Below are 23,188 nucleotides of genomic sequence, written 5' to 3'. Positions count from 1 at the left end.
TCCCACAAAGGGATCCCTGGGTGGCGCAGCGGTTTAGCGCCTGCCTTTGGCCCAGGGCGCGATCCTGGAGACCCGGGATCGAATCCCACGTCAGGCTCCCGGTGCATGGAGCCTGCTTCTCCCTCTGCCTATGTCTCTGCCTCTCTCTCTCACTGTGTGCCTATCATAAATAAATAAAAATAAAGTTGTTTTAAAAAAAAAGAAAATCCCAAAGAATCTACAAAAAAAGTTATTGTAATTAATAAATTAGTTTAGTAAGTTACAGAAAACAAGGCCAAATATTCAAAAATCAATTATAAAAAAATCAATTATATTTCTGTATACTAGCAACGACATTCAAGAATGGGCAATAATAATCAATAGTGAAAGAAATCAAAATAGTTGTTAACTCTGCTAAGGTAATATTGACTTGGAAGGGAGCACAAGTTGTTGGAAGTATTCTGTATCATGATCTGGGTAGTGGTCATGGTTTAAATATATATAAAAATTCAACAAGCTTCTTGTTTGAGATTAACATGCTTTATTCAATTTATTTTATATGTACTATACCTCAAAACTTTTTTTAAAAAAAGTTCAGTCTAACAAGGATGCATGAAAACCATCTCATACTGTGTGGTATATGCCATCTGATACAAGTTTCTGCCCATGGTGATACCCGAGAAATATTGTTGACTGACTAAATGAAACAATTTGGAAACTCTCTTTTACTTTGCTTAAAATAAAACCAAAGTTAGTTTATACAGTACTGTATTTTTTGGCTAACTCAGTTATTAAAGTGAGGCAGATAAACATTGGATTCGGATTAGATAGTAACAGGACTTTTTCAGGCTATTTTGGAACAACATGGCAATACTTTCAGGAAATGTAGGCAGTGCTACTGAATGCATTATAGGGTGCACAAAGTGTTGATGAGTTTATAGATTTAAAAATGTAAAAATTCTGTATACAGAAGCTAGGACAACCTTCAGATTATAAATAGAATTAATTTTCCTCAACAGAAAAATCTCCTCAGAAGAGAGATTAGAATAGAATAATAAAATGTAATTAGGGATAATATTGCATTTTTGCCTCCTTAGGGGACTTCTCAAGTGATCCATGTGAGACATTGCTTCTGCTGTATGAGTTTGAAGTTAAAGCCAAAATGAATGATCCATTACTTGACAGCTTCCTGGAATCAGTATGGGAACTGCCTCATTTAGAAAGTAAAACATTTGAAACAATTGCATGTAAGTGCTATATTTATGTTTTTGGAAGATTGTTATCCATTTAGATTGTACTACTTTTTGTTCTTCTCTCTGTTCTTTATTCTTTAACTTCAGGTAGGAAATGCTTCCTTATAGCACTTTGTTTCTCCCTCTCTAATGGCATTCTTGAACTGTCGTGTATTATAATCACTAATGCATTTATCTTTTTCTTTATATGAGATGCTCCTTGGGTCATGAAAAATAATTGCTTGTATATGTGGTACTTAGAAACCCGAGTAAAGTGCATTATCCATAATAAGTGCCTATGCTAGGTGTGGAATTGAATTATGTAACTACACAATAGGGGGAGCTTGAATTTTAGAAAGTTAGTTTTATTCAGCTAGACAGAAATGATAGTCAACTGCTTCACTAATCAAAGGTGATGCAATCTTAGCAACTTATTAAAGTGTACAAAGAGGGCACCTGGCTGGCTCAGTCAATAGAACATGTGACTCTTGATCTTGGGGTCATAGGTTTGAGCCCCACGTTGGGTATAGAGACTACTTAAAAGTAAAATCTTAAAAATAAAGTGTATAAAATACTAGTAATACTTTTAACATAATTGCCACTCTCAAATTTCTGATTTGGCTATAAGTAAGTAGTATTTGGGGTCCCAGAACCTTATAGAGATATGCTGCAGGAAATGGCCTAATTATTTTCCCTTTTTTTCCCAAACTCTTACCCTCCTTTGGAGCCTGTATGTGGTTAATAAAGTTATTACATAGCCCCCAAGTGCACAAAGGTCACATTTGCCTTTCCTTATCTTGCAAGACAAAATTCCTGGAGACAATGAGCAGGTGGTCTATCCTTTATGGACATGTGATGGTGACCACTTCTTATATAATGGATCTTCAATTACAGAGGTCTGGTAAATGTATTTGGAAGTTCTAGGGCTTGTTATCTCTGAAACTCACTCTCATGTCAAGTGTTTCCTGTTTTTAGCATCAGACCAAAAGAATATATTGCAGTATAAATCTGTTTTTGATTATTGTCCTTTTACTGATCTACTTTTTGTTTCCATCTTTATGTGCCCTTCCTTGACTCTGGTTCATAAGATTATTGCTTTACATATATGGCCATGTTCAGGGTCACAGAAACAGTAGGCTGTCTATTGATGTCTGTGGAAGAGAAGATGACCCTGGTGACCCTACCATGTTACTGTGCCCAGAATCTATAAACTATGTCCAAAAGCTACCATGGATTCATCATTCCATTAAAATACATTTTTAGGGGTTTTTTTGTCTGTTGATTGGTTTGTGTTAATCTGTTCCAGGCCAGTTTTATTAAAAAGAGCAAGTTGTAGCCTGAGATGAAAACTGATAGGGGCAGCCCAGGTGGCTCAGCGGTGTGGCGCCACCTTCAGCCCAGGGCATGATCCCGGGGACCCGGAATTGAGTCCCGCATGGGGCTCCCTGCATGGAGTCTGCTTCTCCCTCTGCCTGTGTCTCTGCCTCTCTCTCTTTCTCTCTCTCTATGTCTCTCATAAATAAATAAATAAAATCCTTTAAAAAAGAGAAAACTGATAGATGAGATTATGGTGCTCATAGCCTTTTTTCTTTCCTTCCTATAGCATTAGCAGTGGAAATGCCTGCACACTATCCTTCCATTGCTCTGAAGGCCTTGAAAGAGGCTTTATTGCTCTATAAAAAGAAAGAATCAATTGATGTTTTGAAATACAGGTTAGTAAATGTAACTTAACATTGAATCTTAGGCTTTTTGATAGCTAAAAGAGCTATAGTCAATGCTCCATAAATTATCAGTCGTATTCAACTAGTCCAACTTAAAAGATGATCAGGGGCATGCCTATAACTCCTGAACTCAAAAGCCCTTAAAAACCGCTCCATATTTAGAGTTGTATTATAGACCAAGAATTAATTAGCTATGTGAAGGAGTCTGGATTTCCCAAAAGAGAAAGGAGCAAAGCTGTTTCTTTGTGTGAGACTATGTATATGATAAAATTACTAAGTATCTTTCAGAGATTAATACAACAAACACCAATGTATTCACCACCCAGATTTAACAAATGTTAACATTTTGCAATATTTGCCCCAGGTGTTTTTTTCTAAGCACTTTTCTTTAAGGATCAATAAGTGCCATACATCATAATACAAAATGTTATTTATTAGAGATTTTATGTTTTCTATGCCTAGACATGGGGAAAATGATATGTGATTTTTCTATGGAAAACTTTATTACAGTCTTTCTTTTCTGAGACATGAGAGACAGTTCTCCTGGAATTATTCCCAGTTTAAATCCCAAATTCCCTTGCCCATCTGAGGGTGTAATGAGATGCTTTAAAATGCCTATGGATTGAACCAACTCATAAAATACAATAAACAGCTACAACTCCTTAGTGCAGGAAACTAAAAAAAGGTGAAAGATGACCATAGGCATAATAAAAAGGATTGGTCAGCCTCTTTTATAGCTTCAAAAATCTGTCTTCTGAGGTTGGAGGCCAGATAAAAAGGAGAGAAGAACAGAAGTGTTTTGAAGCTCGTAGTCTGGGATGAGGTCCAGATTTTACTTAGCTATGAAGCCAATGATTTATTTCCTTATGGGATGAGTTTTCTCATTTTTATTTCAGCAAATGTATGCACAACTTGATTAACCTGTTAGTGCCAGATGGGGTGCCAAGTACAGAACTCTGTCCCCTGGAAGAAGTTTGGGGTTATTTCGAAGATGCTCTGAGCCTTATTAGCCACACCGTAAGTCAGTGATATTAAGCTATCAGCTAATTTTAAAGAATTGTCTTCTGTGTTAGAAATTACATAGAATAATGCTTTCTAATATGACTTTTAGGGTAGATAAATTCACATTACAATATACTTACACACTAAAATTTCCCTGGGTTTATAAAATGTAAATAGTTAAAAGTAGAAAATTTCTGATACAAGTATACTATGGATTTTTTTATACTATGGATTATTAAGTGAGAATAGCAGTACCACCTGGCATTTTAGATTACTTTGTGTTTTCAAAACCTGGTGGAATTGTTACTTCTCCTGTGATATTAACCCTTTGAAAAACCTTTTTCTTAAAGATTTTATTTATTTATTCATGAGAGACAGACAGAGAGAGAGGCAGAGACACAGGCAGAGGGAGAAGCAGGCTGGCTCCCTGTGGGGAGCCTGATGTGGGACTCAATCCCAGACCCTGGGATCATGACTTGAGCCAAAAGCAGATGCTCAACTACTGAGGCCACCCAGGTACACCCACCCCCTTTGAAAAAGCTTATTGTTATTCCTTCCATTTCTCTGAGACAGGTAATAGAAGGAACACTGAGGACCAATTTTTGTCCCTCTTCTGTTGATTTTTTTTCTTTTCAGCACAGGTTTATTCAGTGATTTTTTAAAATAGCTTTATTGAGGTGTAATATACATACCATGAAATGCAGCCTTTGTATGTATACCATTTGGTGATTGTGTTAAGTTTATAGAGTTAATGCAACTGTCACCACGATCCAGTTTTAGAATATTTCCATTACCCCCAAAGTTTCCTCTCACCTATTTGCAGTCAATCCCTGTTTCCCACCTTAAGGCCCAGGCAACCACTGATCTGCTTTCTATCTCTGTAGATTTTCTTTTTCTGGACACTTCATATGAATGAAACCATGTATCTTGTGACCTCTTATGCCTGGCTTCTTTCAATTTAGCATAATATTTTTGAGGCTTATCCATGTAGTATGTATCAGTATTTTAAACCTTCCTATTGCTGAATAAATAGGTTATAACCATATTAATGGTATCCATATACTTAATGGATATATCACATTTTCTTTATCCACTCACTAGTTGGTAGACATTTGAGTTGGTTCCACTTTTTAGCTATTATGAATAATACTGCTATGACATTTGTATACAAGTCTTTGTGGGACCTGTATTTTCAGTTCTCTTGCATGCATGAATTTCTGGGTCATATGGTAACTTTATGTTTAACTTTTTGAGGAGCTACAATCTGTTTCCCAAAGTGGTTGCATTATTTTACATTCCTACCAGCAGTGTATGGGGGTTCTAATTTCTCCACATCCTCATCAACACTGACTATTGTCCATCTTTTTCATGATAGCCATTCTAATGGGTACACAGTGGTAGCTCATTGTGGTTTTTATTTGCATTTCCTTGATGGCTAATGGTGTTGATAATTTTTTATGTGTTCATTGACCATTTGTATGCCTTCTTTGGAAAAATGTCTATTCAATTATTTTCCCATTTAAAAAATTGAGTTCTTGTTGAGTTGTAAGCGTTACTTATGTATTCTAAGTACAAATCCTTTATCAAATATACAATTTGTAAATATTTTCTCACAATCTTTGGCTTGTCTTTTCATTTTCTTAATGATATCATTTAAAAAGAAAAAGTTCTAAGTTTTGATGAAATCTAATTTATCACTTTTTTCTTTTATGGTTCATGTTTTGGTCATGATAAGAAATCTTTACGTATCTCAAATTTTGAAAGATTTTCTCCTGTATTTTCTTGTAGAAGTTTTTATACATTTATCTCTAACATATATGTTTATGAGCCATTTTTAATTGTTTTGTTTATGGTGTAAGGTAAGGATCTCTTATTTGTTTGATTTTCCATATGAATATCCCTCCTGTGCTGTTTGATTTCGGTTTTCTCAGTTGTAGGAAATAATACTTACTCTGACTCTCACAATGAGGTTTTAAAGATCAATTAAAATAATAATATGTATTGTAAACTTCACAGCTCATACACATGTAAAGTGGTATTGTTATTATAAAGAAGCTATAAAATGTTAAAGTTAAATTGCTTCCTTAAGGTCATATTAAAGTCATTATTTGAGTTGATGTTAAGAACTGAGGATCCTGACTCTGCTTTGGGCTCAGTTGCCTCTTCATATAAAAATATGTACAAACCATAGCAGATGGTGGAACAGTATAAAAGGGTAACAACCTGGTACAAACCAGCATCAACTTCAAAACCTCTCAAAATTCTCCCCGAGCTATGTAATTATGACCTGTGTGAATTTTATTTTATTTTATTTTATTTTTTATTTATTTATTCATGAGAGAGACACAGAAAGAGAGAGGCAGAGACACAGGCAGAGAGAGAAGCAGGCTTCATGCAGGGAACCCGACATGGGACTCGATCCCAGGTCTCCAGCATCACGCCCTGGGCTGAAGGTGGCGCTAAACCGCTGAGCCACCCGGGCTGCCCTTAAGTTTTAAAAAAACATTAGCATTGGACATTTTGGAGATATATATATATATATATTACTTTCTTTTGGGAAGAAGAGAAAATTCTATTTCTAAGCCATGAGCCTCATCTGGACCTTCAGATGTGTTCGCCATAGTAACTAATACAAACTAAAATTAAATTGTACTGTAAATCCAAATTGATCTATTTCCATAGTCTCTATATAAGGCCTAAACTACTCTGAGTATTTTTTTGCCACTTTTATTCTATCTATTACTGTTTCATCTCCCTGGTTCTTGGATTTCCTGCTAGAGACATTAATGTTTTTCTACTTCTTTGACAAGTCTCACATCCATTGTTGCTCATCCCCTGAAACGTGGTGAGATAGTTCACTTTCTTATGCAGAGATTAATTTAATAATCCTGTTGGCTCCTTATATAATATATGTTGCTTTTTCCTGATTGATTGAATGTGCTCTTTTGTTTTAAATGCCTGGAAGAAAATTCTGCCCTTGGTTGACTTTTATAATGACCAGTTAGTCATTCATTATTTATTGAGCTATTTATCAAGTGCCTCCATACTCTGGCAAAATGGCTGTTGCACAAATATAAAACCTCACATCTCAAAGTATCTTGCTTTACATTTTACAAAGCATTCTTACATCCATTATTCCATACAATCCCTTCCCCCACCGCCAGCAATAGTGTGGAGAGTGCTGTTATTATCCTTGACAAATCCTTACAAGTGAGGAAATTTTTAATTTTGAAAAAAAGTCAAGTTACCCTGTTGGTGGTATCATGGTGAGCATAGCTGCCTTCCAAAAAAAGTCGAGTTACCAATGTGAACTAAGTTCATATGGATAATGGATGAGAGTCAGGACTAGAACTCCGGTCATCTGACCTTACTTCCAGGGCTCTTTCCACCAGAACACACATCTTTACCTGCTCTTGCTAAGATTCAGTTCAAAGGAGAGGCTCAACTTGGTATTCAGAAGCTACTGCCAATGAAAAATCAGGAAGGATGACTGACTTGTGTGCTTAAACAGGCAAGCCTATATATAGTAGGTTCATATTCTAGATTATCTTTAAGAGAAAATCGATTGCTTTTTTTTTCTTTTTTTTTCTTAATTGAAATTTTATTTTGAAATAATTGTAGATTCACATGCAGTTGTAAGAAAGAACACAAGAGATCTTATATATGCTTTTCCCAGTTTCCCCAATGGTAACATCTCATAAAACAATATCACAACCAGGATGTTGACATTATTAGTCAAGATACAGAACTTCTCCATCACAAGGATACCTCAATGTTGCCCTTCTCTAGTTCCTACCTACTTCTTTCCCACCCCAGGTCCTCCTTAATCCCTGGCAACCACTAGTCTGTTATCAATTTCTATAATTTTGTCATTTCCATAGTGTTCTATATGTTGATCATACAGTATCTAATTTTTGAGTTTTGGAATCATATAGTGTACAACATTTTGAGATTGGCTTTTTCAGTCAGCAGAATTCTCTGGAGATTCATCAAGTTACAAGTTGTTGCGTGTATGTTTGTCATTGTTTTTTATTGCAGAGTAGTATTCCATGCTATGGATAAACTGGTACTACAGTTCACTTAACCATTCACTCATTGAAGGACACCTGGGTTGTTTCCAGTTTGGGGCTATGACAAATAAAGCTGCTGTAAACAGGCTTTAGTGTGAACGTGAGTCTTCAGTTCTCTGGGATAGTACCTAAGAAGGCAATTTGCTGGCTCATATGGTAATTGCATGTTTAGATTTTAAAGAAATTGTGTCCAGAGCGTCCATAATATTTTACGTTCTTGCCAGAAATGTGTGAATAATCCAGAATCTCTACATCTTTGTCAGTATTTGGTGTTGTCACTATTGTTTTTATTTTAGCCCTTCTGATAGGTGTGTCACAAATCTTATTGTGGTTTTAATTTGTGTTTCCCTAACAGTTAATGATGCTAACCATCTTTTCATGTGCTTATTTGCTGTCTGTATATCCTTTCGTTGAAATGTCTGTTTGTATCTTTTGTCTATTTTGTAATTGGATTGTTGCTTGTTTACTGTTAAGTCTTGAGAGTTCTTTATATAGTCTACATACTAGTCAGACATGTGGTTTGAAAATATTTTCTCCCAGTTGCAGCTTGTCTTCTTATCAGCTTAACAAGGTCTTTCACAGAAGAAAAGGTTTTTTGGGGGGTATTTTTTTGTTTTTTGTTTTTTGTTTTTTTAGAACGAAAGTTTTTAATTTGTCCATTTCATCAACTTCATCTTACTGATCCTACTTTTGGTGTCAAGTACATTGTAGAACTCCTTGCACAGCTACATCCCAAAGATGTTCCCGTTCCTCTGTTGTTGTTGTTGTTGTTGTTGTTGTTGTTTTAAGTTTTATAGTTTTCTGTTTTACATTTAAGCTTATAATACACTTTAAGTTAATTTGTGTACGAGGTGTGAGATTTAGATTATGGTTCATTTTGCCTATTGTTCTAGCATCATTTTCTTGACAATGCTGTCTTTCCTCCAATAAATTGCTTTTGTACTTTTGACAGCAATCAGTTGAACATATTCAGGTGAGTCTATTGCTGGGCTCTATATTCTCTTCTCAATGTGTCTATGCCTCTGCCAATATCACACAGTCCTGATTACTGTGACTATACAACAAGTCTTAAAATCAGGTAGAGTGATTCCATCCACTTTATTCTTTTGCAAAATTTAGATGTTTTAGTTCCTTTGCTTTTCCATGTTTATTTTAGAATAATCTTGTCCATGTCTACAAATATTTTTTCTGGGATTTTGATAGGAATTGCATTCAACAGTATTCATTTCTTAGGACTGCCATTGCAAATTACCACAAACTGCTTTATAACAGAAACTTATTCTCTCACAGTTCTGGAGGCTAGAAGTCTGAAATCAAGGTGTCAACAAAGCCATACTCTTTGAAGCTTCTACGGGGAGGATCCTTCCTTGCCTCTTCCTAGCTTCTAGTGGTTTCTGACAAAGTTTGGCATTCCTTGGCTTATATATTCATCACTGCAATTTCTATCTCTGTCATCACATGGAATTCTTCTTACGAGTCTCTTGTTTTTCTTCTCTCTTGTTATCAGGACACCAGCCATTATTGGATTAAGGGTCCATCCTACGCCAGTATGATCTCATCTTAACTTAATTACCTCTGCAATGACCCTGTTTCCAAAAATGGACACATTCTGAGGTTCCAGGAAGAACATGAATTTTGAGGGACACTATCCAACTCAGTGTAGTATATATATATCAAGAATTGACACCTTTAGTTATACCTCAATTGAAAAAGAATTGACATCTTTATTATATTGAATCTTCCAATGCATGAACAGAGTACATCTCTTTATTTGGATTTTTTTTGTCTCTTTGGTTAGCATTATGTACTTTTCAGCATACAAATCCTGTACATGTTTTGTTATTTTTTAAAGATTTTCATTTATTCATGAAAGAGACACAGAGAGAGGCAGAGACACAGGCAGAGGGAGAAGCAGGCTCCCTGCAGGGAGCCGGACGTGGGACTTGATCCTGGGACTCCAGGATCATGCCCTGGGCCAAAGACAGGCACTAAACCACTGAGCCACCCAGGAATTCCTGTTTTGTTATTTTTATACTGAAGTATTTCAGATTTTTTGAGCGATTGTAAATGGTGTCCATGTGTTAACTTCTAATATAGTTGACTCTTGAACAACATGGGAAATAGGGGTACCTAACATTGCACAGTCAAAAAAATCTATGTATAACTTTTGACTCCTCAAAAACTTAACTATTAATAGCTTACTATTGTTGGGAAGCCTTACCAATAACATATTCAATTAACACATATTTTATATGTTACATGTATTATATACTGTATTCCTACAGTAAAGGGAGCTATAGAAACAAAAATGTTATTAAGAAAATCATATGGAAGAGGAAAACATTTATAGTACTATACTGAATGTATCAAAAAAATCCATATATAAGTATACCTGTACCATTCAAACCCATGTTGTTGAAGGGTCAACTGTATAAAGAAATACAATAGATTTTTGTGTGTTTGTCTTGAATCCTACAACCTTGCTGAACAGACTCATTTCTGGGATTTGGGGAGGAAAGATTCCTTAGGATTTTCTATGTAAACAATTATGCCATCTGCAAATAGGGTCAGATTTGCTGTTGATTTGCTGTTTGGTTTGTTTTAGGGTCTTTCTTTTTTTTTATTGAAGTATAATTAACAAAGTGTTCATTTCAGGTGTATAATACAACAATACAGCAATTTTATGCATTACCCAATGCTCATCAAGATAAATGTACTCTTAATCTCCTTTCTGAAATAGGGACAGTTTTATTTCTTCTTTTCCACTACATATGCCTTCTCTTTCCTTTTCTTGCTTTATTGTACTAATTAGAGCTTTCAGCACTATGTTAAGAGTGGTGAGAGTGGGTATTCTTTCCTTATTCACTATCAGGGGGAAAGTATTCAGTCTTTCACCATTAAGTATAATGTTAGCTGTAGGTTTTTGTAGAGATTCTTTATTAACTGAGGAAGCTCCCCACTCCCATTTTTTTTTCCTGATTTCTATAATGAATAACTGTTGAATTTTGTCACATGCTTTTCCTGCATCAGTTGGTATAATCAAATGACTTTTCTTCTGTATAATATAGTGAACTACATTGGCTGATTTTGAATGTTAAACCAGCCTTGCATCCTTGGAATAAACCCCACATGGTCATGGTGTATAATTCTTTTTATATATTGATTAATTCTATTTTCTAATGTTTTTATTAACGATTTTTCATCTATATCTATGAAGGATATTGGCCTATAGTTTTCTTTTTGTATACTGCCATTGTCTGCTTTTGGTATCAAGGTAATACTAACTTATAATAATGAATTGAAATATGTTCCCTTCTCTTCCATCATTTTGGAAAAGGTTGTATAGATTTTATGTTCATACTTTTCTGAATGTTTGATAGAACTCTCCAGTGAAATTATCTGGGCCTGAATATATTTTCAAGTGTTGTTAAATTACAAATTCACTTTCCTCAATAGTTATAGAGCTGTTCAAATTTTATATTGGGTGAGTTGTGATAATTTGTGTTTTTCAGTGAAGTGACCCAGTTTATCTAAGTTGTCAAGTTTTTGTGTATAGCAGTCTTTGTATTATTCCCTTATTATTCTTTCAATATGTGCAGGGTCTATAGTGATATCCACTATTTCATTAATTAGTCTTCCCTTTTTTTTCTCTGTCATTCTTGGTAAAAGTTAGTAAGTTTTATCCATCTTGTCAAGGAACCAGCTCCTCCATTGATTTTCTCTATTTTCTTTGTGTTTTCAGTTTTGTTGATTACTGCTCTTTATTATTTACTTTGTTCTACTTGCTTTGCACTCAGTTTGCTCTTTTTCTAGGCTCCCTAGATGAGAACTTAGATTATTAATTTGAGACTGTTTCTCTTTTTTTCTAATGTATGTATTTTAGGGCTGTAAAATTTGTAAGGAAATGTAAATTTCCCTGTCAGGGATACCTGGGTAGCTCAGCGGTTAAGCATCTGCCTTTGGCTCAGGGCGTGATCCCAGAGTCCCAGGATCGCGTCCCACTTCGGGCTCCCTGCATGGTGCCTGCTTCTCCCTCTGCCTGTGTCTCTGCCTCTCTCTCTGTGTCTCTCATGAATAAATAAATAAAATCTTTTTTAAAAATTTCCTTGTCAGTACTACTTTAGCTGTATCCTACAAATTTTGCTATGTTGTATTTTCACTTTCAGTTATTTCATTCTATTTTATTTCTCTTAAGACTTCCTCTTCGGCTCATGCATTACTTAGAAGTGTGTTTAGTTTCTAAGTGTTTACAGATTTTCCTATTATCTTTCTGTTATTGAACCCTAATATTATTGCATTGTTGTCAGAGAACACGGCTTGTATGATTTCAGTTATTTAAATTTTTTGAGATTTATTTTATGGATTAGCATGTGATCTATCTTAATATATGTTCCACAAACACTTGAAAAGAATTGTATCCTGTACTTATTAGGAGAATTGTTCCATAAATATTGATTAGATCCCACTGGTTGATGGTGTTGCCAAATTCTTATATATCTTTGCTGATTTTCAAACTAGTAGTTCTGTTACTGGCTGAGCAGGCATGTTGAAATCTCAAACTACAACTGGAATAGTTTAGCTCTCCTTTCACTCCTATTGGTTTTTCCTTCACATATTTTGTGACTGTGCTGTTAGATGCATATACATTTATGATTGCTATATCTTCTTTGTAGAGTGACCTTTTTATCAGCATCTTTCTGTTTATCTGGTGATTTTCTTTGCTCTCAAATCTACAATCACTAATATTAATTTGCCACTCCTGTTATCTTTTAATTAATGTTAATGATATATTGTTTCCATCTTTTTACTTTAATCTTGCCTATAATTGTATATTTAAAGTGAATATCTTGTAGACAGCATATAGACAGCACATTTTTTAGTCCACTTTGCTAATCTCTTTTAATCAGTATATTTAGATCACTAATCTGTTAGAGCATAATCTGCAACTTCATTTTTTTTGTTTTGTTTGTTTTGTTCTCTCTGCTTTTCATTTCTCTTCTCTCTTTCCTGCCTTCCTGTGGATTACTTGAACATTTTCTAGAAATCCATTTTGCTTCATCTGTAGTGTTATTAACTGTATTCTTTGTATAGCTTTTTTTAGTGGTTTCATTAGATATTGTGGAATGTGGGTGTGTATAAGACCTATTACTACTGTCCACTGCTGTCATCATGTTACCAGTTCAAGTATAGAAACCTTACCTCTCTTTACCCTACCCCACTTATAATTGTCCTAAATTTTTCTGTATGTACATTTAGAGCCAGATTAATGTTATGATTTTCACTTCAACCTTCAGCCAATACTCAAAGGGAGAAGGAAAGCTTATTGTATTTACCTATATAAAAAATAGGTTTACCATTTTCTTTTTTCTTTTTTGATTTTGCAAGATTCTTTTCTTGAGATCATTTCTTTTCTGTTTGGAGAGCTTCCTTTAGCCATTTTTTTTAAAGATTTTTAAAATTTATTTATGACAGATACAGAGAGAGAGGGGGGCAGAGACACAGGCAGAGGGAGAGGGAGAAGCAGGCTCCATGCAGGGAGCCTGACATGGGACTTGATCCCGGGTCACCAGGATCATACCCCGGGCCGAAGGCAGCGCTAAACTGCTGGGCCATGCACTTAAACGCTGAGCCACCTCACTGCCCTAGCCATTTTTTCAAGTAGGCTCCATGCCCAACGTGGGGCTTGAACTCATGACTCTGAGATTGAGAGTCACATGCTTTACTGACTGAGCAAGCCAGGCACTGTGCCTTTAGCCATCTTTAGCCAAAGATCTGTTGATGATAAATTCTCATAGTTTCCCTTTTTCTGATAAAGTCTCTATCTCTCCGTCATTCCCAAAAGACATTTTTGTTGGTTATAGGATTCCAGGTTGATGATCCTTTTCTTTCAGTACTTCAGAAATATTGTGCCACTTCTCTCTGGCCTCCAGGGTTTCTGGTGAGAAATTTACTAACTTGTTTTCTCCCTATAAATAAAGTGTTGTTTTTCTTTGACTGCCTTCAATATTTCTTTGTCGTTAGTTTCCAAAATTGGACTATGATGTCTCTTGGGTGGATTTCTTTGAGTTTATATCGTTTGGGATTCACTCAGCCTTGTGAATCTGTAAGTTTATATCTTTTGCCAAATTTGGTATCTTTTAACACATAATTTCTTTGAGTACTTTTTTGGCCCTACCTTCTTTGTCCTCTCTTTCCAGGACTTTGATGACAGGAAGGTTAAAACTGTTCTCATTGTCCCACAAGTCCCTGGTGGCTTTATTATCTCATTTTTAATCTATTTCCTTCTGTTGTTCCAATTGAGTAATTTCTGTTGTTCTTTGAGTTCACTGATCTTTCCTCTGCCTCTTCCATTCTCCTGTTGAACCTCTTCATTGAGGTCTTTTTTCCCTTTTTAAAAATTTGTTAGTGGTTTATTTATCAAGAGAAACTATTCCATAACCCCAATATTCATGTTTCATAATTCAGGAACACAAGTCAGTGACAAACTTCAATGGAACTCAACCTAAAAAATTATTTACATTTCAGAATCACTTTGCATACCACCCTTCTTCATCTCTCTCCTCAAAATCTTACATGGAATCATAATTTCTGTAGAAATCTGCAATCTTGCTTGGTTCGGCCACAGCAAACTTATAGAAAACTGCAACCCCCAGGGATACAGCAAATGTTCCAACATATGAAATCACAGACACTTGGCCAAAAGGCCTCACATATGAGGTTTCCTCAAAGCACTGGAAGTCATGGTAGTTATTCTCCTCAACACCAACCTCAAATCCAACGTCTTTCCTAACTGATAACTCATGGAGGTTTTTATTTCAACTATTACATTTTTCAGTTCTAAAATTTCCATATGTTCTTTTTAAAAATATTTATTTATTTATTTATTTATTTATTTATTTATTTATTCATTCATTCATTCATGAGAGACACACAGAGAGAGGCAGAGACATAGGCAGAAGGAGAAGCAGGCTCCCTGTGGTGAGCCTGACATGGGACTCAATCCCAGTACCCTGGGATCACAACCTGAGCCAAAGGCAAATGTTCAACCACTGAACCACCCAGGTGCCCCCCATACGTTTTTTTTTAAAATATCTTCTCGGGTTTTGCTGAGACTTTCTACTTTTTTCTATGAAGTATGTACATTATGGAAGCATTTTTATGATGGTTATTCTTTTAAATTTTTTATTTAAATTCCAGTTAACATACAGTGTAATATTAGCTTTAGATGTGCAATTTAGTGATTCAGCACTTCAGTACAGCACCTGGTGCTCATCACAAGTATCCTTAATCCCCATCACCTATTGAACCCATCCCCTCACCCACCTCCTCTCTGGTAACCATCAGTTTGTTCTCTATAGCTAAGAGTCTGTTTCCTGGTTTGCCTCTCTCTTTTTTCCCAAAGATCATCAGTTTTATTTCTTAAATTACACAGATGAGTGAGGTCATATGGTATTTGTCTTTCTATGACTAATTTATTTCACTTAGCATATAACACTCTAGCTCCATCCACATTGTTGCAAATGGCAAGATTTCATTCTTTTTGATGGCTGAGTAAATGTTGAGTTGAATTAGTTCTTCATAGATCTTGGATACTAGCCCTTTATCTGACACATCATTTGCAAATATCTTCTCCCATTGTGTAGGTTGTCTTTTAGTTTTGTTGACTGTATCCTTTGCTGTGCAAAAGTTTCTTATCTTGATGAAGTCCCAATAGTTCATTTTTGCTTTTGTTTCTTTTGCCTTCCTGGATGTATCTTGCAAGAAGTTTCTGTGGCCAAGTTCAAAAAGGGTGTTGCCTGTGTTCTCCTCTAGGATTTTGATGGAATCTTGTCTCACATTTAGATCTTTCATCCATTTTGAGTTTATCTTTGTGTATGGTGCAAGAGAGTGGTCTAGTTTCATTCTTTATTTTTCACTTTTTAAGGAACCTCCATACTGTTTTCCAGAGAAGCTGTACCAGTTTACATTCCCATGAACTGTGCCAAAGGGTTCCCCTTTCTCTGCATCCTTGCTAACATCTGTTGTTTCCTAAGTTGTTAATTTTAGCCATTCTGACAGGTGTGATGTGGTATCTCACTATGGTTTTGATTTGTATTTCCCTGATGATAAGTGATGTAGAACATCTTTTCATTTGTTTGTTGGCCATCTGTATGTCTTTAGAAAAATGTCTCTTTACATCTTCTGCTCATTTTTAAATTGGATTATTTTTGCTTTGGATGTTGAATTTTACAAGTTCTTTATATATTTTGAATACTAAACCTTTATCAGATATGTCATATGCAAATATCTTCTCCCATTCCATAGGTTGCCTTTTAATTTTGTTGATTGTTTGCTTCACTGTGTTATGATGGTTACCTTAAAATCTTTGTCAGATATTGTAACATTTCTGTAATCTTGGTGTTGGCATCAATTGGTTGTGTTTTTTTCATTCAGTTTGAGTTTTTTCTAGTTCTTAGTATGATGAGTAATTTTTTATTGAAACCTGGACATCTTATTTTTTATTTTTATTTTTAAAGATTTTATTTATTTATTCATGAGAGACACAGAAAGAGAAGCAGAGACATAGGCAGGGGGAGAAGCAGGCTCCCTGCTGGGATTTCTCTGACACTGCTATGCCAGGGAAGAATTTGGCCTTGTTACTTCAGGTGGAAATAGACACTCAGGTTCCCCACTTGATCTCCATTGATACTCAAGGTGAAGGATTCCTTGATTCTGCTGGGTGGAGATGATGCCCCACATGGTCTCTACTAACATCATGGCGGAGGTGGCCTCATTATCTGCTGGGTGATGGTTAACGTCCTGCCTCTTTACAAATGTTTGCAGACTTTGTTTCTCCTTTGTTTCATCTTCTCTGGGGGTGGAAATCTAGATTCCACAGATAACTCAGAGGGTAGGGGAATGCCTCATTACCAGCTGTTGAGGATGAAAGTCTTGTCTCCCTATCTGACATTCTCTAATACCATGCAGACAGTGGTTGGGGTGCCTCCTTACACCCTCACAAAGATAGAAATTTAGGCTCCCCACTTGGCTTTTGCTGGAGTGGGTGGGGCTGGGACCACAGTTTTTTCTGTGATGTTTAGCTGTAATAAAATAGTTAATGTCTTAAGGTTTTTGGTCTTGCACTGGTGCCCTTTTCCTGGTCCTGTCTAGAGAGAACAGACTTTTCTTGAGGCTATCATTTGGCTATGCCTATTGGCATCTCTAGCACCAACTCCCAGATATATGAAATAATTGAAAACCCAGGGAACTCAACACTGTATCATTCCTTGTCCCCAAGGTCCTTAGCCAGTCTCTCTTCTTCTCTCTACCTTTCAGAGTCTTCTTATATTTGTTTTATGAATAATGTCTTTTTGAAGTCTTCTTATGGTTATTTTATAATGTCTAGTATTATAGTTATACTTAGTAGGAGGAATAGGGATAAGTACATCTACTCCATTGCATAGAAATGGAAGTTCCCTGGTTCATTTTTATGATCATACAGAAACATAGATAATAGAGGGAAATCCCTACACTTAAAAGGGAAAAACCAAACCTCCCAGCTGACATCAGAGTCACAGAAAGTCACAAAGGCATGTTGCATAACTGGCAAGAAGCTCAGAAGAAAGCAGTCTCTTTTCTTTTACAAAGGAAGCTAAGGTGATTCAGACTACTGAGCTCCACTTTCTATGAGTTTGCTCCTCAGAGTATATAGTCCATGGACCAGCAGCATCAGCATCCCCTGGGAGCTTTGTAAGAAGTGTAGAATCTCAGGCTCCATCCCAGACCAACTGAATCAGAATCTCCATTTTAACAATATCCTCAAATGACTTATATGCACTGTAAAATTTGAGAAATACTGTTTACTCGTTTGTTAATATCACCTTTTCATGTTTGGTCTTCTAGTTCAATTGACAGAATTATTACTTTTGACAGTCTTTATAGCTTATAAGCAAGACTTAGTATCTAAAGGAAATGAAGGGTAAATATTCATTCATTGACTGATAGAATTCAGAACTGAAATTAATGATCTTTAAGGGCATCTATTTCAATTTTATTATTTTGTAAACTGAGGCCTTGAAAGATTAAAGATTACACAAACTCATGCAACTCTGTAATAGCAAAGCTGAAAATTAAACCTGGTGCACTTTCTTCATAGTACAATGGTCCTTGGGTTTTCCTTCATCTAAATCTTTCTTCTTCCAAGCTTCACATCTCCTTGTAGCTGGAATTGAGGTTAATGTAAAAATATCTTTGATCCAGGCTTGGATATCATGTCTCTTCTGGATTTCTATAGTTAGTTTCCTAAGTGGTCTCTAACTCTTTCTTCTCTTCTCCAGTTATACCTGTTCATCCTTATTAAATGTATCTCCCTAAAACACAAACGTTGTTATATCACTCCTTTTTCCTCAAGTCTCCTTACCACCCCCGCCCCAAATCTCTGATAGCTCTGCATTTTCTAAGTCCTTACCCTCACTCCCAAGGTTATCTATAACTTCATCCAACCCTCCCCCAAAGACAGTGTTTTTCCCACACAATTATAGGCAATATTCTCCTTATTATCAATCTTCACCTCTTCTCCCTTCTTCCTCTTAGAACAAAAGCAACAACATGTGCCTCACTAATCATTTTTGTGGAGGTCTCATTTTCTCCCACTACCTTTCTCTCAGCAAAAGAAGGAACTAAGAGGCGCCTGGGTGGTTCAGTTGGTTAAGTGTTTGCCTTCGGCTCAGGTCATGATCTCAGGGTCCTGGGATCGAGACCCATGTCAGGCTCCCTGCTTCTCCCTCTCCTACCACAGCTCCTCCTCCTTGTGCTAGTTCTCTCTCTCTCTCTCTCTCTGTTAAATCAATAAAATCTTTTAAAAAAAGAACTAAACTACCTGAATCCTTGCTTCCTGTTATCACTTTGTACTTTTTCCACATCATCTTCCTGCTGCTTCTCTTCACTTAAAATCTGTGTCTTCTGTCTCTTCATTATCAGTGTTGTCATGAACTAGCACATTCTGAGCCCAATTTTTCTTTCCTTGGTTAACTTCAGTTTATTATCCTAAGTGACCTTGGCATCCATGTTATCAAATTCATCCACTTCCCCAGGGTTGTTTTAAATTTTTTTCACTTCTCAGTGTTTTGTTCTTCTTCAGCCACTGCCTGTACCGCATATAAGCTCCACTTCTAAGATTGTCAACTCAGGTTTTCTAGTTACTATAATCTTACTTCCCCAGACCTATTCTTTGCTCTCACATAGACTTCAAATAACTCAACTCTTCCCATTCTCTTCTAGTCCAGTGTAACCACATTCCTTTTTTCCTTTTCTTTCTTTCTTTCTTTCTTTCTTTCTTTCTTTCTTTCTTTCTTTCTTTCTTTCTTTCTTTCTTTCTCTTTTCTTTGATCATGCCTGCTGTTTCATTTTTTCCTAGCCTAGTGATCCACCACCATCAGTTCTTCTGTTAATCAGCAGAATTACTAGAGAAAAACATAGAACTGTCCAATACAAATTCATGTTAAACTTTAAATGGGTTCTTATCACTGCTCACAAATCCTTTCTTTCCTATCAAGTTTTTTGCAAACTCAAGTAAAATGGCTACTTCAAGCCTTTTCTGTTCTCATAAGAAGCCTTTCCTACTTTCATAAAAACTTAGAACTGGGGATCCCTGGGCGGCGCAGCGGTTTAGCGCCTGCCTTTGGCCCAGGGCACGATCCTGGAGACCCGGGATTGAATCCCACGTCGGGCTCTCGGTGCATGGAGCCTGCTTCTCCCTCTGCCTGTGTCTCTGCCTCTCTCTCTCACTGTGTGCCTATCATAAATAAATAAATAAAAATTAAAAAAAAAAAAAACTTAGAACTGCTTTATGTGACCCCAGTAGATGGTCTCATCGTATCTTTTTAATTGAAAAGATTAAGGACATCACGTATAAGTTCCCCCACTGGCCCATGTCTCAACCATAACATTCTGCCATTGTACTTATTTACTCATCTTAACCTTTTTCTTTTTTTTTTTTTTTAATTTTTATTTATTTATGATAGTCACAGAGAGAGAGAGAGAGAGAGAGAGGCAGAGGGAGAAGCAGGCTCCATGCACCGGGAGCCTGACGTGGGATTCGATCCCGGGTCTCCAGGATCGCGCCCTGGGCCAAAGGCAGGCGCTAAACTGCTGCGCCACCCAGGGATCCCCTTAACCTTTTTCTGAAGAGAGATTCCCTCAGCCTTATACTGTGAGATCAATCTTCTTATACCTCCTGAAGCATGAAGCACGTTACCAGCTCTCCATTATTTTCAGTCTCTGTCTTTCTACAGATCTTTCCCTTCTGCTCTAAAAATGTCATAGGTCTCCAACAAATGGAATATATACCATGTTCCTGAATGTGAACGCTTATTAATAGGACTCAGTTTACCTAAATTCAATCAAAATAAAAATCTCATAGGATTTCTTAGTAGGATTTTTTTAAATGAAACTCGATAATTCTAAAATTCTTCCCCCAAAGAAAATAAGCCATAACCGCCAGTGCATCTTTGAAAAAAAGACTTGTCTGATCAAATATAAGTACTATAAAATGTTACTAATTTTGAAAGTATTACATTAAACAAAAACACAAATAATAATAGAAGAGGATAGAGCCAAGAAAAAGACCCACATTGTGTGAGAATGTAGTACGCAATGAAGGAAGTATATCAAATCATTGAGAGAAAGATGGTCTATTTACAAAATGACATTAGGACAATTTAAAAAGTAAACCTAAATCCTTATCTTTAAACTGAGAGATGGTATAACACAATGGTTGAACACAAACTTTGGAGCCAGACTGCCTGTTGAAAATCTGGCTACACCATTTATTAGCTGTATGACCTTGGTCATAACACCTAACTCTCTGTGCTCTGTCTCCTCATCTATAAAATAAAGATAATAATAGTACCTACTTTACAGTGTTATTAGTAATATTAAATAATATGTGTGAGTACTTAGGTGTTTAGCACATAATAAGTAGTATATAAGTGGTTAAGTATTCATACTGTTTTTTACCTCATACCATGCACAAAAATAAAGACCAAAAGAAAGAAAGAATATCCAGATGGAATAAAGAGCTAACCAGGATGGGCACCTGGGTGGCTCAGTCATTTAGGCCGCTGACTTTTGATTTTGGCTCAGGACATGGTCTTGGGGTCCTGGGATTGAGCCCCAAGTGAGGCACTATACTCAGTGGGGAGTCAGCTTGAGACTTCACTCTCTGCCCCTACCCCAGCATTCATGCTTTCTCTCTCTCTCCCTCCCAAATCAATAAATAAATCATTTTAAAAAATATTGTGGGGCACCTGAGTGGCACCTGGGTGGGCTCAGTCCGTTGGGATCTGACTCTTGATTCAGCTCAGGTTGTGATCTCAGTGTCATGGGATTAACCCCCATATCTACTTGGGATGCTCTCATTCCCTCTTCCTCTGCCCCTTCCCCCACTCTCATGCTCTCTCTCTCAAATGAATAAATAAATCTTTAAAAAATAAAACAACATAAAATCAAAACTATAAAGATATTAGGAGAAAATATAGAAAAATAATTTTTTTAATTATGAGATGGAAAGGACCCATCCAGAAGCTGATACAGAAAAAAGATAAATTGTTACATAAATTTTATTAAATATTTTATTTATTTATTTGACAGAGAGAGAGAGAGAGCAAGCACAAACAAGGGAAACAGCAGAGGGAGAAAGAGACTTAGGCTCCCCACTGAGCAGGGAGCCCAATGTGGGGCTTGATCCCAGGACTGTAAGGCAGACACTTAACCAACTGAGCCACCTAGGCACCCCTCAGTTACATAAATTAATAAATGACCCAAGATAACACAGAAAGCTTTAAAATAAGCCACAGACTTGGATAAAATATTTGGAGCATTTTTATTTTTATTTATTTTTTATTTGAGTATAGTTGACACACAATGTTACATTAGTTTCAGATGTACAACTTAATGATTTGACAAGTTTATATATTATATTATGTTCAGAAAAAGTGTAGCTACCATCTGTCCCATTACATCACTATTACAATATCATTTACTGTTTTCCTTATGCTATGTCTTTTATTCCTGTGACTTCCATAACTGGAAGCCTGTATCTCTTTCTCCTCTTTATCCATTTTGCCCAACCCCTATTTGCCTCCACTTTAGCAATCATTCATTGTCTATATCTATAAGTCTGATCCTGCTTTTTGTTTGTTTATTCATTTGTTGTTTGGATTTATTTATGAGTATACTCATATGGTATTTGTCTTTCTCAGTCTGATTTATGTCACTTAGTATAATACCTTCCAGGTCCATCGATCCATGTTGTCTCAGGTAGCACGCTCTCACCCTTTTTTTATGGCTGAGAAATATTGTGTGTGTGTGTGTGTGTGTGTGTGTGTGTGTGTACACATACACACCACTTTCCTTATCCATTTGTCTGTCAGTAGACACATAGGTTGCTTTCATATCTTGGCTATCATGATGCAGTAAGCATAGAGGTGCATATATCTTTTTGAATTAGTGTTTTTGTTTTCTTTGGGTAAATACCCAATTGTGGAATTATTGGATCATATGGTATTTCCATTTTTAATTTTTTGAGGGACCTCTATACTGTTTTCCACAGTGGCTGCACCAGTTTGTATTCCCACTGATGCATAAGGGTTCCTTTTTCTCCACATCCTCACCTACACTTATTATTTCTTGTCATTTTTATTTTAGCCATTCCAACTGCTAAAAGGTGATATCTCTTTGTAGTTTTGATTTGCATTTCCCTCATGATGAGTGATGTTGAACATCTTTTCATGTGTCTGTTGACCATCTGTATGTCTTCTTTGGAAAATGTCTACTCAGGTCCTCTATCCATTTTTAAAGCATTTTTTAAAAATTTCATTTATTTATTCATGAGAGAGAGAGAGGTAGAGACACAGGCAGAGGGAGAAGCGGACTCCATGCAGGGTGCCTGACGTGGGACTTGATCCCGGGTCTCCAGGACCATGACCTGGGCCGAAGGCGGTGCTAAACCGCTGAATCACCCGGGCTGACCCTCTGTCCATTTTTAAAACAGATTGTTTTTTAGGGGTTGAGTTATGTATATTTTTTATATATTTTGGATATTAACACCTTATCAGATATACCATTTGCAGATAACTTACCCCATTCATCAGGTTGTCTTTTTATTTTGTTGATGGCTTCCATGCTGTGCAAAAGCTTTTTATTT

At 36.3% G+C, this 23,188-nt stretch overlaps 1 protein-coding gene across 6 annotated transcripts in view; it reads left to right on the top strand.

The window, feature by feature from the left end:
- TEX11 (testis expressed 11) overlaps positions 1-23,188 on the top strand; it is a 311,535-nt gene that overhangs the window by 281,265 nt on the left and 7,082 nt on the right. For all 6 annotated transcript variants that reach the window (XM_025466112.3, XM_025466113.3, XM_049107547.1 and 3 more), the window contains 3 exons: positions 1,077-1,226; positions 2,815-2,923; positions 3,829-3,949. In XM_025466112.3, the coding sequence (XP_025321897.1) occupies positions 1,077-1,226; positions 2,815-2,923; positions 3,829-3,949 (380 nt within the window). The remainder of the gene's footprint in view (positions 1-1,076; positions 1,227-2,814; positions 2,924-3,828; positions 3,950-23,188) is intronic.

The sequence above is a fragment of the Canis lupus genome, chromosome X (genome assembly GCF_003254725.2).
Source record: "Canis lupus dingo isolate Sandy chromosome X, ASM325472v2, whole genome shotgun sequence".
Classification (NCBI taxonomy): Eukaryota; Metazoa; Chordata; class Mammalia; order Carnivora; family Canidae; genus Canis; species Canis lupus.
The sequence above is the reverse complement of the archived record's forward strand: the minus strand, read 5'-3'. Positions and strand labels throughout refer to the sequence as shown.